Source organism: Sipha flava, unplaced genomic scaffold (genome assembly GCF_003268045.1).
Source record: "Sipha flava isolate LNK unplaced genomic scaffold, YSA_version1 168_pilon_pilon, whole genome shotgun sequence".
In the NCBI taxonomy this organism is placed as follows: domain Eukaryota; kingdom Metazoa; phylum Arthropoda; class Insecta; order Hemiptera; family Aphididae; genus Sipha; species Sipha flava.
This window is the reverse complement of record NW_020271871.1, coordinates 102333-114406: the sequence shown is the minus strand read 5'-3', so window position 1 is coordinate 114406 and position 12074 is coordinate 102333. Positions and strand designations below refer to the sequence as shown.

The following is a 12074-nucleotide window of genomic DNA, read 5'->3' as shown; positions in this document are numbered from 1 at the left end:
AACTTTACTCGTTCACAAATTTATGAATTTCTTTTGAAACAGCCAAAATTGTTAAATTCAATAAGTAATTCCGAAAAGTACGAGAAAGCAGTGGAAAGTGTAGAAGAAGGCTTACAAAATTTATTAATAATGGAGATAGCTGATAGTGTATAATTTTCTTAATTCTTGTTCCCAATTTAATGTAACAATACATTGTTTAATACTTTAATTGTAATATTAAAAATTAATTTTTTCTAATTGTTTAAAAAATTATAATAGTTTTGAAATGCTACATTGTATTGTTTGATAAATAATTAAAATAAAATATTATTTAATTAATAATTAAAAAAAAAAATATTATTTAATTAATAATTAAAAGAAAATATTTTATTATTTAGGTTATTTTATTAAAAAAGGGTAAAGTAAAAAGAGAATAATTGTTTGTGATATGACAGAGATTTAGATTTTAACTCTATTTTATGTGTATATGTGTGAATGTATATGAACGAGGATTTTTTTTTTTTTTTTGGGTGGGAAGTAATAGCTGTACTGTTTTTTTATTTTCTTAATACGGTCACTCTAGTTTAGATTGTTTTTATCTTTCGTCAAGTATACCATTAACGGTTGATCAACGTTCGTAAAAATCGGTTTGTGTATTTTTAAAAAAAAAAAAATATTTTCTCTGTGGATATTATTATTGATGTTGTACGCAAAAGTGGATTCTACAAATTTTCTTTCGGAAAGTACAAAGTTCTTGGACTGTTGAAATCAATATATATATATATATATATACGAGTATATATATTGTCAAAAGATAAAACACAAACAATTAAAATAAAACATATAGTATTTATTTCTGTTTCACATTTAATAGTATTTAAACTGAAATCCTTAGTCAAGTAATCCCCGTCAAATTAAAAAACATAAAATTATATACATAAAACATGCCTGGTTGATATATACTAACCTAAGTTAGTATAATAGTTTCTGAAAAAAAAATAAAAATATAAAACTATTAAAAACAATACTTTATTTCAAATAATAGTCAAACTCACAATTTAAATTTTTTACAAATAGGCAATAAATTAATAAATGTTCATTTCATCGTCGATTTAAAAACTAGAATTCACGCAATTTAACTGTATGGTCTGATGTCTACAATCGAATACAACAATGATGAATATAGAGTTTTAACGTGGTGGATGATATGTTTTGTTTTGTTTTAACAAACCCCGGATTTTTTTTTTTTTTTGTTAATTATGTTCATAACACGTAATAATAAATAGCATATCGATTAAAAATAGCAAAGAGCTTATAAAAAAATAATGTTTAAGATTATATTATCTATATAGTTGTTCAAAGATCATAGGAGCTTGCCTCTTCAGTATGACGTTTCAACACAAAGCTGTGGATGATCCCTCCGAGAAGGCCACCGGTCATAGGGCCGGCCCAGTACACCTGTAACACGGTACAATAAAAATCTAATTAGTGTCGCAAACCCAAACACGTCTGTCGTGATCATTTAATTATTTACCCAGTGGTCTTTCCACACGTTAGTGGCTACGACGGAACCCAAAGATCTGGCTGGGTTCATGCTAGCTCCCGTGTAATTGATCTACAAAAAAAAAAAAAACAAGTTCATTACTTTTGTCGTCTTTGAGCACCAACTACACATCACGTGGAATTAATATCCGTAATAAATCAATAAAATACGTGTTTTAAGGGTTGTAATCATAATAACGATTAACCGCTAAAAACAAAACACTGATTAATGAAAAATCTTTTTAATTTTATTTTTCGTACGAACACGACATTGAATACCGATAATAAATTACAAGATTATTGCGAAGAAGTTTTATTATTATTTACAAATCAATAACAGCCAATTAGTAGCAATGACTTTTCTGAAATAATGTTAAGTTAAATTTTTATTATTTATATCGTACACTACTTATTGAATGATTATTATTTTATTAAACCAAATATCTTTTTTTTTTTTACGAATGGAAAACCAATCGTTTGGTTCGACACCCAACACAACATACGTTATTTGTTATTGAATAATACGAATTCAATGTTTTCGGTTTGATGTCGTCGTGTTAACGATGATTCATCGCTCATTGTGATTTGAAGCCGTACAATATTAAATTTTTATACGTGGTGAAAAAAAAAAAAGAAACTCGTTTTATCGGTGAATTGATGTTTCGATCGGGTTTCGGTGAATTAAAAATCGAATATCAGTACTGAAATTCAAAGTCGTTACAGATAGACTACCATATTATATGTACCACCATAACTGCTGTACTGGTAAAAAGTGCGCCAATAGTCGCCTTCGCCAAATCGTAATGGATTCGATATGGTATAGTGTTTCAAAGGATATTGGCGACGCGCGACGGGACTTATTCGTTGGCAAAAGGTTTATTTTCACATGGTCTCTACTGCCAAATTTTATCACGACGAAGAGTATTTTTTCTTCCTTTTATTTTTTTTTTTCTTCTATACGTTCATATTTCATTACGCAACAACAAATAGCAGACACGCATCGGAATAATACGCGCAGCTAATACGTCCAAGTGAATAATAGTATTAAGATTGACTTCCTGGCGCGTATCGTCTACATGTTATTAACAGCTTTTGTCCGTTTCGGTAATATTTATAAAAATATATCCTAATTTTTCTTTATTTTTAAACCAGACTCGTACGAAAACCACTTCGCCGTAAACGAGCATTCAGCCGTTCAGGCTGTTAAAGACGGTTTCTAAGTATTGAACATACGGTGCCAGATTTTAAACGCTAATATGAATGTGGAACGCATTGTTCGGCGTTTTTGTACGTAATTAAACATCGTACTGTTGGAATCGTAAAGTGTTTCGCAATAAGAATCAGAATGCTCAAGAGTCGGATAAATGTGGTTCATCAAAGACGCTACATAAAATGGTTCGTTTTTTCGAGTTTTTTGGTTCTGCTCGTGAGCTATACGCAACTTATACAGTTGCGCATTATTTTGACACAAACTAGCCACCACCACCCTGCAATTATTTACATCACACTTTCGGGATCACAACTTACTGTCCTTGTCCCTTGGAGCTTCACGACTCTGTAACCATGGCCAACCGGAACAGGACATACAAATATCTTTCACCTGCTGCATCCACCTTCACGTCCAACCTGTATCACGTAAGTGCTGGGTTCCTCGGAAACCTATCACGCCAATGCATTTGCGTTGATTTTGCACAACTTGAGTTTCCGGTTGATTTTACTCCAGTTCCTTTCTCCGAAAAAATTCACGCGTATAATGTTACAGTGTAATATTACTTTTGTGGGCACTTACGAAGATAAATGCCCATGATAAAAATGAATGCCTATAGTTAAAAACTTTAAGGTTTCTTTTCGACAAAATCGTTCCTTTGTTCCTCTATTTTCTCTATTTGTTCGGATAATTATATAAGAAAACAACCTTATCAATCAGTTATTGTTAAAATTCATTGCGATGATCTCATCTCTTGGTTTTTTAATTGTATCAAGTTACATAAATGTAAATATAATTATAATAGAATTAATATGAATTTTTAGTTTTATTTAACAATATGAAAATGTAACTTATGCATATTTCCAAAAGGGTTTTAAATCCGTTGATTATTATAAAGCAAAAGTATTTGCTGTGGCACTAAGGTATTGTAAACTTAATTTGTTAAATTCACATTGCTGAAGTATCGAAGTAAAAACAACTGAACCAACTCGTTTTATGCGTTAAAAGTTTATGGAAATAAATAATTACATTACGACTGGAGGATTTATTTTTGTTTTTGTACCTACCCTTTGAAGTTTATTTACAATACGTACAATATTTATAACGAGTTTATTTTATTTAAAATCTATAGTAAATATTGTATATAAACTTCAAAGGAACAAAAAAAAAAAAAAAAAATCCATTAAAATAAATCCTCTAGTCGAAATTAAATTTTGAATACTAAAATGTATAAATATACATTCGTTATAAAATGTAAATATTTTGTTCAGAATTATATAATTCAAGCAAATTTTTGAGTTGTCAATATGCTGTAATATATATATATATATATTTATATAAATAAAGTTTTAATTTTTTTTTTTTTTTGATAGTAAATAATTAAAATAGCATATTATTTTTATTGCATCATTTATAACTTTATGTTACACTATAAAATGGCCATCAATGACAAGTAAATTGTATAATATAGTGTAAGTGTTTAGTATCGTTCAATTTGTCTACTGCTTGAAATGTTTAGCATGTCTATTATTGTTGGAAGCAGATGCGTCATTGTAGAAGAAAAAATTATTAAATGTTGAAAAAATATTATTTTAAAACGAAGGACGAGTAGCATTGTTTATTATACATCATTTCAAGCTCAGGACGAGCGCCATGCATGACAAAAAAGCAGTTTCTACTATATTCCATGTCTGACAAGGAACCAATTGGACATAATACTATCTATACTGAATCGTTATCGCTAAAATTTTCAACCATAATATTTTTATTTTTTTTTTCAGAATGTCCATTTGTATATAATGAATTACACTTTAAAGTAAATGATTAACGATAGACAAATATCTCTTACTCCTGAGCTATGCTTGTGATGGTGATAGAGTTACAATTTTATGACAGTTTATACAATAATTTCAAAAAAAACAATATACCTATTGAATATACACCAAAAGAACAGTGTTTTCCAAGTTAAACATATTATTAAATCATTACAAAATATAAACACTAACCGAATGATATGAATAGCCTATCAACGATAATTTTATGCAGATTCGTCTTTCTAAGAATCCTAGTGTTAAAATGTAATTTTTTTTTTTTTTTTTTGTTAACTCAACCTAAATATTGGCGTCCAGTTGCAACACGCAGAACCAAGATATTCTGTAAATTTTAAACTAAATGATTTTCGCATCACATAATGCTCTATTTTCCCTTTTGTCGAATGCGCACGGAACATCCGCTGTTTGGTCGTCGGACAAAAACGCGCCTAGGCAGCCGTGTGATATTGTTCTAGGAACGGATAGAAAATTCGAATCGGTCACAATAGTTGTAAACGTGTTTCAGACACAACGCTCGGCCGACCTGATCCCCACCCGCCTTCCAAATCAATTCACGTCGGTTTTTTCGACGTCATACGGTGTTTTTTTCGTCGACGACTGGGTAGGGAGGGGGGGAACAGGGGACACGCGATTGCGACTGGTCAAACGCGCGTGCTCTGGGAGAACGCGTACGGTTATTATTATTATTATTATTATTTTTTTGTTTCCCTACGGCTTCCGCAAAACAAAAGAAATAAAACAAACGAATAAACAAATAAAAGAACAATAATTAATAGTAATAATGTGCGCAGTTGTCGTTTCCGAGCACAACCTCACGTGCGATTATTACGCAACGCGCACGCGTCGGAGATTTCAACGGAACGATAACGTCGCGTGCAGTAGTGCCGGGACACGCAACCCGCTGTAATGGAAGAGTCCGAGGAACAATCCCTTCGAGCGATTCGTGAGATGTGATCTCGCCACGCGGATAGCGGTCGTTTTTCGCGCAGAAAGTACGCCGGAAGACGTTACCGCGACCGTGCTTTACCGGACACGCGTGTGTCCGTACTCCAAACAGTCGTCACAGTGAACACCCGTCCAGCGGCGAGTCGTGCGAATAATAACGGGGGGAGCCTTGTTTAAAAGATTTTTTTTTAGAAATCGCATTCGCGCAAGAAAATCCCGATTTGCGTGAACAGGAATCGTTTATGCTACAGCCGACCGAGTCTCACATGACGTTGAAAAAACCATTTACTCGATGTAAAAATCTTCTATTATCGAAAAATCGTCGGTCGTTTGGAATTTAAAATCTTAAGAAAATTAAATTTAATAACTTAACAGGTATTATAAAACATACATTTTTAGTTCAATAAGTTGTCAAAACGCCGACTAGTTGTACATTTTTTTTAAATTCTAATTAGTTTTGTGTACATTATTAATTTATTAAAAACATCAAAAGTATTTTTTTTTTTTTTTTGGAATTCAGAATAATTGTTTTTGCATATTTAACATTTTTAATGCATATATTACAATTTTTTCGTGCACATTTTGCCTTTATCAACTCCGACAAACGTTCAAGCGCTAATTATAACGCATGATGCAGAGACCTTTAAGATATAAAACGACTATACGATAAGAGACTTCATGTACATATAAATGAAATATTATTTGTAATAATTATGTGTTTGTTACACATCCGACTCATAATGATCCAATAAATAAATTATTAACGTGATTGTTATTGGTTTAAACTACTAGAAATGTTGTTTAGCCTCATTGTCTTAGAGTATATGGTAAATGTGTGTTATAAAACCCGTTGTTCAACACTAACCGAAGCGTTGATAAAGATTTAATAAGACGCCAATCTTGAGCGAGACGATGTACACTGCAGTGACGGGGGCGGTTCGATGATAAACAGGACTTTTCGCGAATTCAACCGAAACGCAACGAGTAATAACGATAATAACATGCACTTGCGTACGTAAATGATATTTTCGATTTTTTCGTTTTCCGAAAATACCGATTCCGATTAACAGCGCTGTAAAAACGCGCGTTGCTCGCAATATTTTTCGGAAAAATACATGTCGGAGTGCATGGATGTGTGTTGCAATATTTATATTGTTCTGTCATCGTCGTACTTGTTAGGCACTCGTAATGTTTCGTGCCTAGGAACATCGTAAAAGAACACAGTAAATTCGTGCGAGTCGCGTTACCATCGGAATGACATTTTATCGGTAAACATCACGGCCCGGCGCAAAGCACAATTCGTATTCAAACGAATCAACCGAAAACGCGCGCAGCTATTTCAACAAGTACGCGTGTCTTTCGGCGGCTCCGCACCGATGATTTTTTTTTTTTTTTTCCCCCCAAACACTTGACCTAGCTGAGAACATACTTATTCAATGAAATTTTAATGATGTATACGTTTGTGCGATCATAACGTGTACCACAACAGGTGTATGTGCATAGATTTTTCTTTACGTAAAAAATAAAACCGAATAAAGCTTGATTAAAAATGTAAATAATACTGCGCCGTAAAATGCAATTACGAGAGGCATATAATGAAATATAAATTATTCTCGGCGAGGCATTAATTTGATATGCACACGTACGCGGTGCGCGTGTACATATGTACGATATGGTCTTCCGGCAACGTTTACCGGTCGGGAACTTTTGTTTATCTCGTATTTAATTTAACGATTCGTCTGTTTATCTGCACCTATATTGATACGGCTTCAAACTTTTTAAACTTCAAACTTTTTGCATTCACTATCGTTTACCTAGCGGGAAACTTCAACATTTAAAGCGGTCTCCGTAAAATATTTAACTTGGACAGTTTTTGCATTCTCTGCCCTTTTCCCCTTCGTTTTGGTGGTCACATAACATTATATGTTGTTGAACTATACAAAATTCATCTACCGCTGCGTTACTTGAACTACAAGCACGCCATAGTAACACGCTTAACTAAAAATTAGATCGATACAATTATTTTCATTGCAATTTGTTAAAGGAATTAAAATTCCAAAAAAAATAACATTGTTAAAATCAGTATTCTAAATATTTTGTTCGCGTATACGTAAATTTATTTTTAGTTTTAATTGACGAAAAATAAGTTGTATAACACTACTGTGTAGTTTATGATGAAAAAATTACTAAGAGTGTACGAGTGTGTATTATTATGTAAATTGAAACTTATTGATTCTACCCTTCTTTGTGTCACGCTGTTACAACAATAGGTATCGATTAGATTTCTGTAATCGTATGACCCACATTCAAATCGAGTTGAAACTATGAAGTGGTTCTTTTATGCAGACACGTACACTTGAATGATAAAAAATCCATCCCTTGACCCTGTATGCAAATATGATGACGGTAAAAGTAATTGTCTAACTAGAACGCATTGTTAATTGATATTCGATCAATTAAATTAATAGTTATAGTAATAATAATAACTAACAATAATTATTCAATTATTAAATATTATTAGCCGTAATCAGTAAAACAGTTCGATAAATATCGACCTTGGTCCATCGGATCGAAGAACAGTTAAAGAATTTTTCCGATCTGCAATCCAAACCACATGCAATACAATGTATGTAAGACCATAAAAAAAAAAAAACAACTACCGCCAAAACCACGTCGTGCTTTCTTCGTCAGAATTAGAATCAAAACCCACTCGACTGTATTTGTATGAAAATAAATGTAATTATGATCGTACAACGTCAACGCAGCACAGATCGATTTTAAGCACATATCGAATCGGCAAATGTGTCGCTGAGAAATCGCAATCGAATCCTGCGCAACAGTGTCGTGTCCGGTTTCGACGGTTTTGGGGTAGGGGCGGGGAACGGACAGGACTGGTTGTCGCGGTGCCGAGGGATGGAGATCGGTGGAAAATCGATCGACGCGGTCGACATTGCGGTGACGACAGTAAACGGACAAGTACCAGGTGGTGTTCGGTCTTCCGTCACCATCGCGCGCGGCCGAGACGAGAACGCGTCCGCAGCGGTCGGCAAGGCATTGCGAAACTCGTCCGACGATTGGCCCGTAAAAAACGCTCCGCGCTCGGAAAACCGACTTCGCAATCGACAAGGACCGCGTTTTCCGTCGTACTACGTTTTAGTAATTTTACGTCACGTGGCGCCATGTGTGGTGCTTGTATGCTGTACTACCGGTTACGGTAACTACATCGGTCTGCCTGTATGGCTTTTATGCTTTTGCGAAAAATTACCATTTTACTAGTTATACCCATTATGTTCTACGACGTTAAAAAAAAAAAAAAAAAAACGATTACTTTTGTCTGATTTTTTTTTTTTTTTTTACATACATGTTTAACTTTTTTTTCCAACGAAACACTATTCGCTGCTGTAAAAAAAATAATACAAAACATATACGTAAAAATAGAAATATTTTTAAGCGAACGAAATTTAAAAATTGATAAGTCTTTGCACAGACTCAAATATTTGTGTTTAACCTTTGGTTCCCGTGAATAATACGCACCGGATAACCGAAACGATCTCACACACACACACACACACACACACACACATATACACACTCCCAAGTCGGTGGCTCTACTAATACATTCGCTGTTTCAGCATACTATAGTTTCATTGACCTGGCATAGTAAAATAGCACTTCTGCAAATAAACAATATCAGATAAATAGATTATTTCCTAAGACTACTATAAAAAACGAACAAAAAATACAAACATCGCAACAATAATGGTCACAGTCTTCCGGCGCTTCTTTTATGAATACTACTCAATAATATTGTAATTACCAAACAACAAATCGAACAATGTTGATGATGATTTACCGATAAATTCATTTAAACGCAATATTCATTTTTATTTTTCAACCGAATTTGAAAATTATATTTGCTCGTCTCATCGGGTTTCTATAGAAAGTGCACTGCATATGACACAAACGTACATGGGGTCGGTGAAGGGTGGGGCAGAATGATCCTTTTGGCTACTGTATATATCTACAGCGAAAATATGCTTTAGTCGAGTTCCGGAGAGCAAGACGTCAAACGAAAAAAAAAAAGGTAAAATAAAAAAACCCTATAAGAATCATTACTGAAAACGTTTTATCGACATCAGCAAAATTCTGGTGTTTATATTGAAACGTTTCAGGGCACATTAAACAGATATAGAATAGCGATACGTCATACAGATCGTCCCGCAGAACTAATCTAATGCGATGATTAACGTTTATTGTCCACTGCCCGTACGTTATTTCACCCTTTGTTTTTAGTTTAAGAGTTTTTTTTTTCGGTCTTCCAAATGCATTCGTTACTAATGATGATTACTCGTAAATATATGGCCACTACGCAAAGACATTTTGAATTTTAGTATTTAGATCTATCAGTCTCGGTGATCGCGCAGCGATAATAATACGCATATACAGGTGCTATTCGAAGTGTATCGAGAAGTTTTTTAATAACTTCCGTGATGCAGCGAATTCAATGGAAATGTCACCAAAACCAAATCACGTAGAGACTATAAATTAGGTTTTTGTTTTTTTCCGCTGTATTTGTTCAAACCGGCCACACGGAACCACCGAAACACCATAACTACACTACGAGTCTTTGAAGGTTTTTTTTTTTTTTTTTCTAGTCAAGTAAATCAAAAATGAATCAAATCCTTATTGTCGGAAGTACATTTTTTCAACGTTTTTTACATCCCGCGTATAACGAACCGAAATCAATACGCAAGTGCGTTTCGAATTTTAAATAAAACAACGTCAGTATACTCGCGTGCACAGTCGAATAAAAATAGTCATTGACGAAACGTATCGTTACACACCTGGTGGAGTTCACCTATTTCCAGAAGGGAATAAGTAACAATGATGGTAAACAATTTCTTGTTGCGCTATTGTTCTACGGTACAAACGCTATCACATCACTACTGTCGGACGGAATGAGGATATGCGCCATTGATGGCGCGGGGTTCCAACCCCGTTCGCAACTGCTCCGTCGGTGTGCGATTATGCATCTGGAACACGCACGGGCGAACGAACGAATTTGAAGTGTTGATGGGAGAACGTAGAAAAATCCATCCGACGAAAAACAGAAGCCGAATGACGACGGACGTGGATGTTTCTGGTTCCGGGTATTGGTCGTATTTTTCGTTTCAATTCGAACACATCGCTGAATCATCGCGATCGAAAAGCAATCCGGGTAGAAGGTCGGCGCTCAATATTTACGTGCATTGAATAACCTCAACATCTTCACGATACGAAATTTATCCGTAAGCACGAGTGCGAACAATCGAATCACGTCACATCAGTTCATGACTAGAAATAAAGTTAACGCGGCAGATACCACTGATAATTCGGGGCCGAGAAAAGGACTCGGGTTAAGCCTTGCTAACGACAATTATTTCAAAACCACGTTACTACACCGGATCACTAATTTCATCAAAAGAGTCGCAAACGATTACGGTTGTAACACGTATTGGTCGTAATTGTTTTCAAAAAACGTGTTTCTCGTCGTACGAACGTATCAAACATCCTAGGCGGAATTCGCGTGAACGCCCAAAGTCGACGGGGAAATGCGAAACGTTAAGCTGCGTAAACGTCTCAACGCGCTTCGGATGTAGAGAATTCAAACGGTCGACGTTTGTTCGCGGACCGCGGAAACGCCCGCGGGGATTTCCCCGATCCGACGGGAACCGAACGATCCGAATCGCTGATAATCCACTGCGACGCAGTGGCGATAACGATTTACAAAAAAAAAAAAAAAACATTGGTCGCGATGATGCGACGTAAAGGTCATCCGGTCGATCGCGCGGGCGTAAGCGTTTCGACGCGTCCTTCGCAGTAGCACACGCGCAAAAAAAAAAAAAACGTACAAACGGACGAACAAAAAACGAGCAGACGAAATCGGCGGTTCCCGTACAATAATAATCTTTCACTCTCCTGCGCGCGTGCATCTCTCTCGGCGTCCGCATGCGACCCAACACAAACAACCGTTCGTTGCCGACCTCGTCCCTATTGTTTTACATTGTTTTTTTTTTTTTTTTCGTAACGCATTCCGTCCGCCGTTCGACGAGCGCACGCGGGTAACACTCGTCGTGTACGCTCTCGCGGACGAAACGACGACGGGCGATGAACAAACAGAACACATAATAATAATAATAATAATAATAATACGTTTCCCGACGAACGAACGAATGGCGATCGCGTTCGACGACACGCGGCGCGCGTCCGTATGACGTCATTGCGCGTCAGCGGCGGAAAACGCGGCGCGCTCTCCGCGACCGGGCCGTGAGAAAATCGACGTGACGTCACATCGCCGGTCGTCGTGATCGTTATCGTCGTCGTTATCGTTCGCGTTATCGCCCGTCGTTTGGCGCCGCGTTACCGTGTTGTTTTCACGTGGGCGTACGCGATCCGAGTTTTCGAAAACACTCTCGCCCCATCCCACTCGCTCTCTCTCTACCGCGAACGGCTGTTTCCTTTTTACTCGCGTGGCGTAGCCATGATTTTTAAATGGGGGGGGGGGGGCTAACCACTTTTTTGGATAAGTA

The 12074-nt window shown here is 35.8% G+C and overlaps 1 protein-coding gene across 6 annotated transcripts in view; it reads right to left on the bottom strand.

Annotated features, from left to right (window-relative positions):
* Window positions 1-808: 808 nt before the first annotated feature.
* Window positions 809-12074, bottom strand: part of LOC112679791 (aquaporin AQPcic-like) — a 68644-nt gene continuing 57378 nt past the window's right edge. For 3 of the 6 annotated variants that reach the window (XM_025549708.1, XM_025549709.1, XM_025549710.1), the window contains exons 5-6: window positions 1514-1594; window positions 1010-1437 (exon numbers count right to left, since the gene is read on the bottom strand). In XM_025549708.1, coding sequence (XP_025405493.1) covers window positions 1336-1437; window positions 1514-1594 — 183 coding nt within the window. In that variant the 3' untranslated portion in view covers window positions 1010-1335. Of the gene's footprint in view, window positions 967-1008; window positions 1438-1513; window positions 1595-12074 lie in introns of those variants that run through there. The other 3 variants (XR_003148249.1, XM_025549707.1, XM_025549706.1) reach the window with 3 other exon arrangements.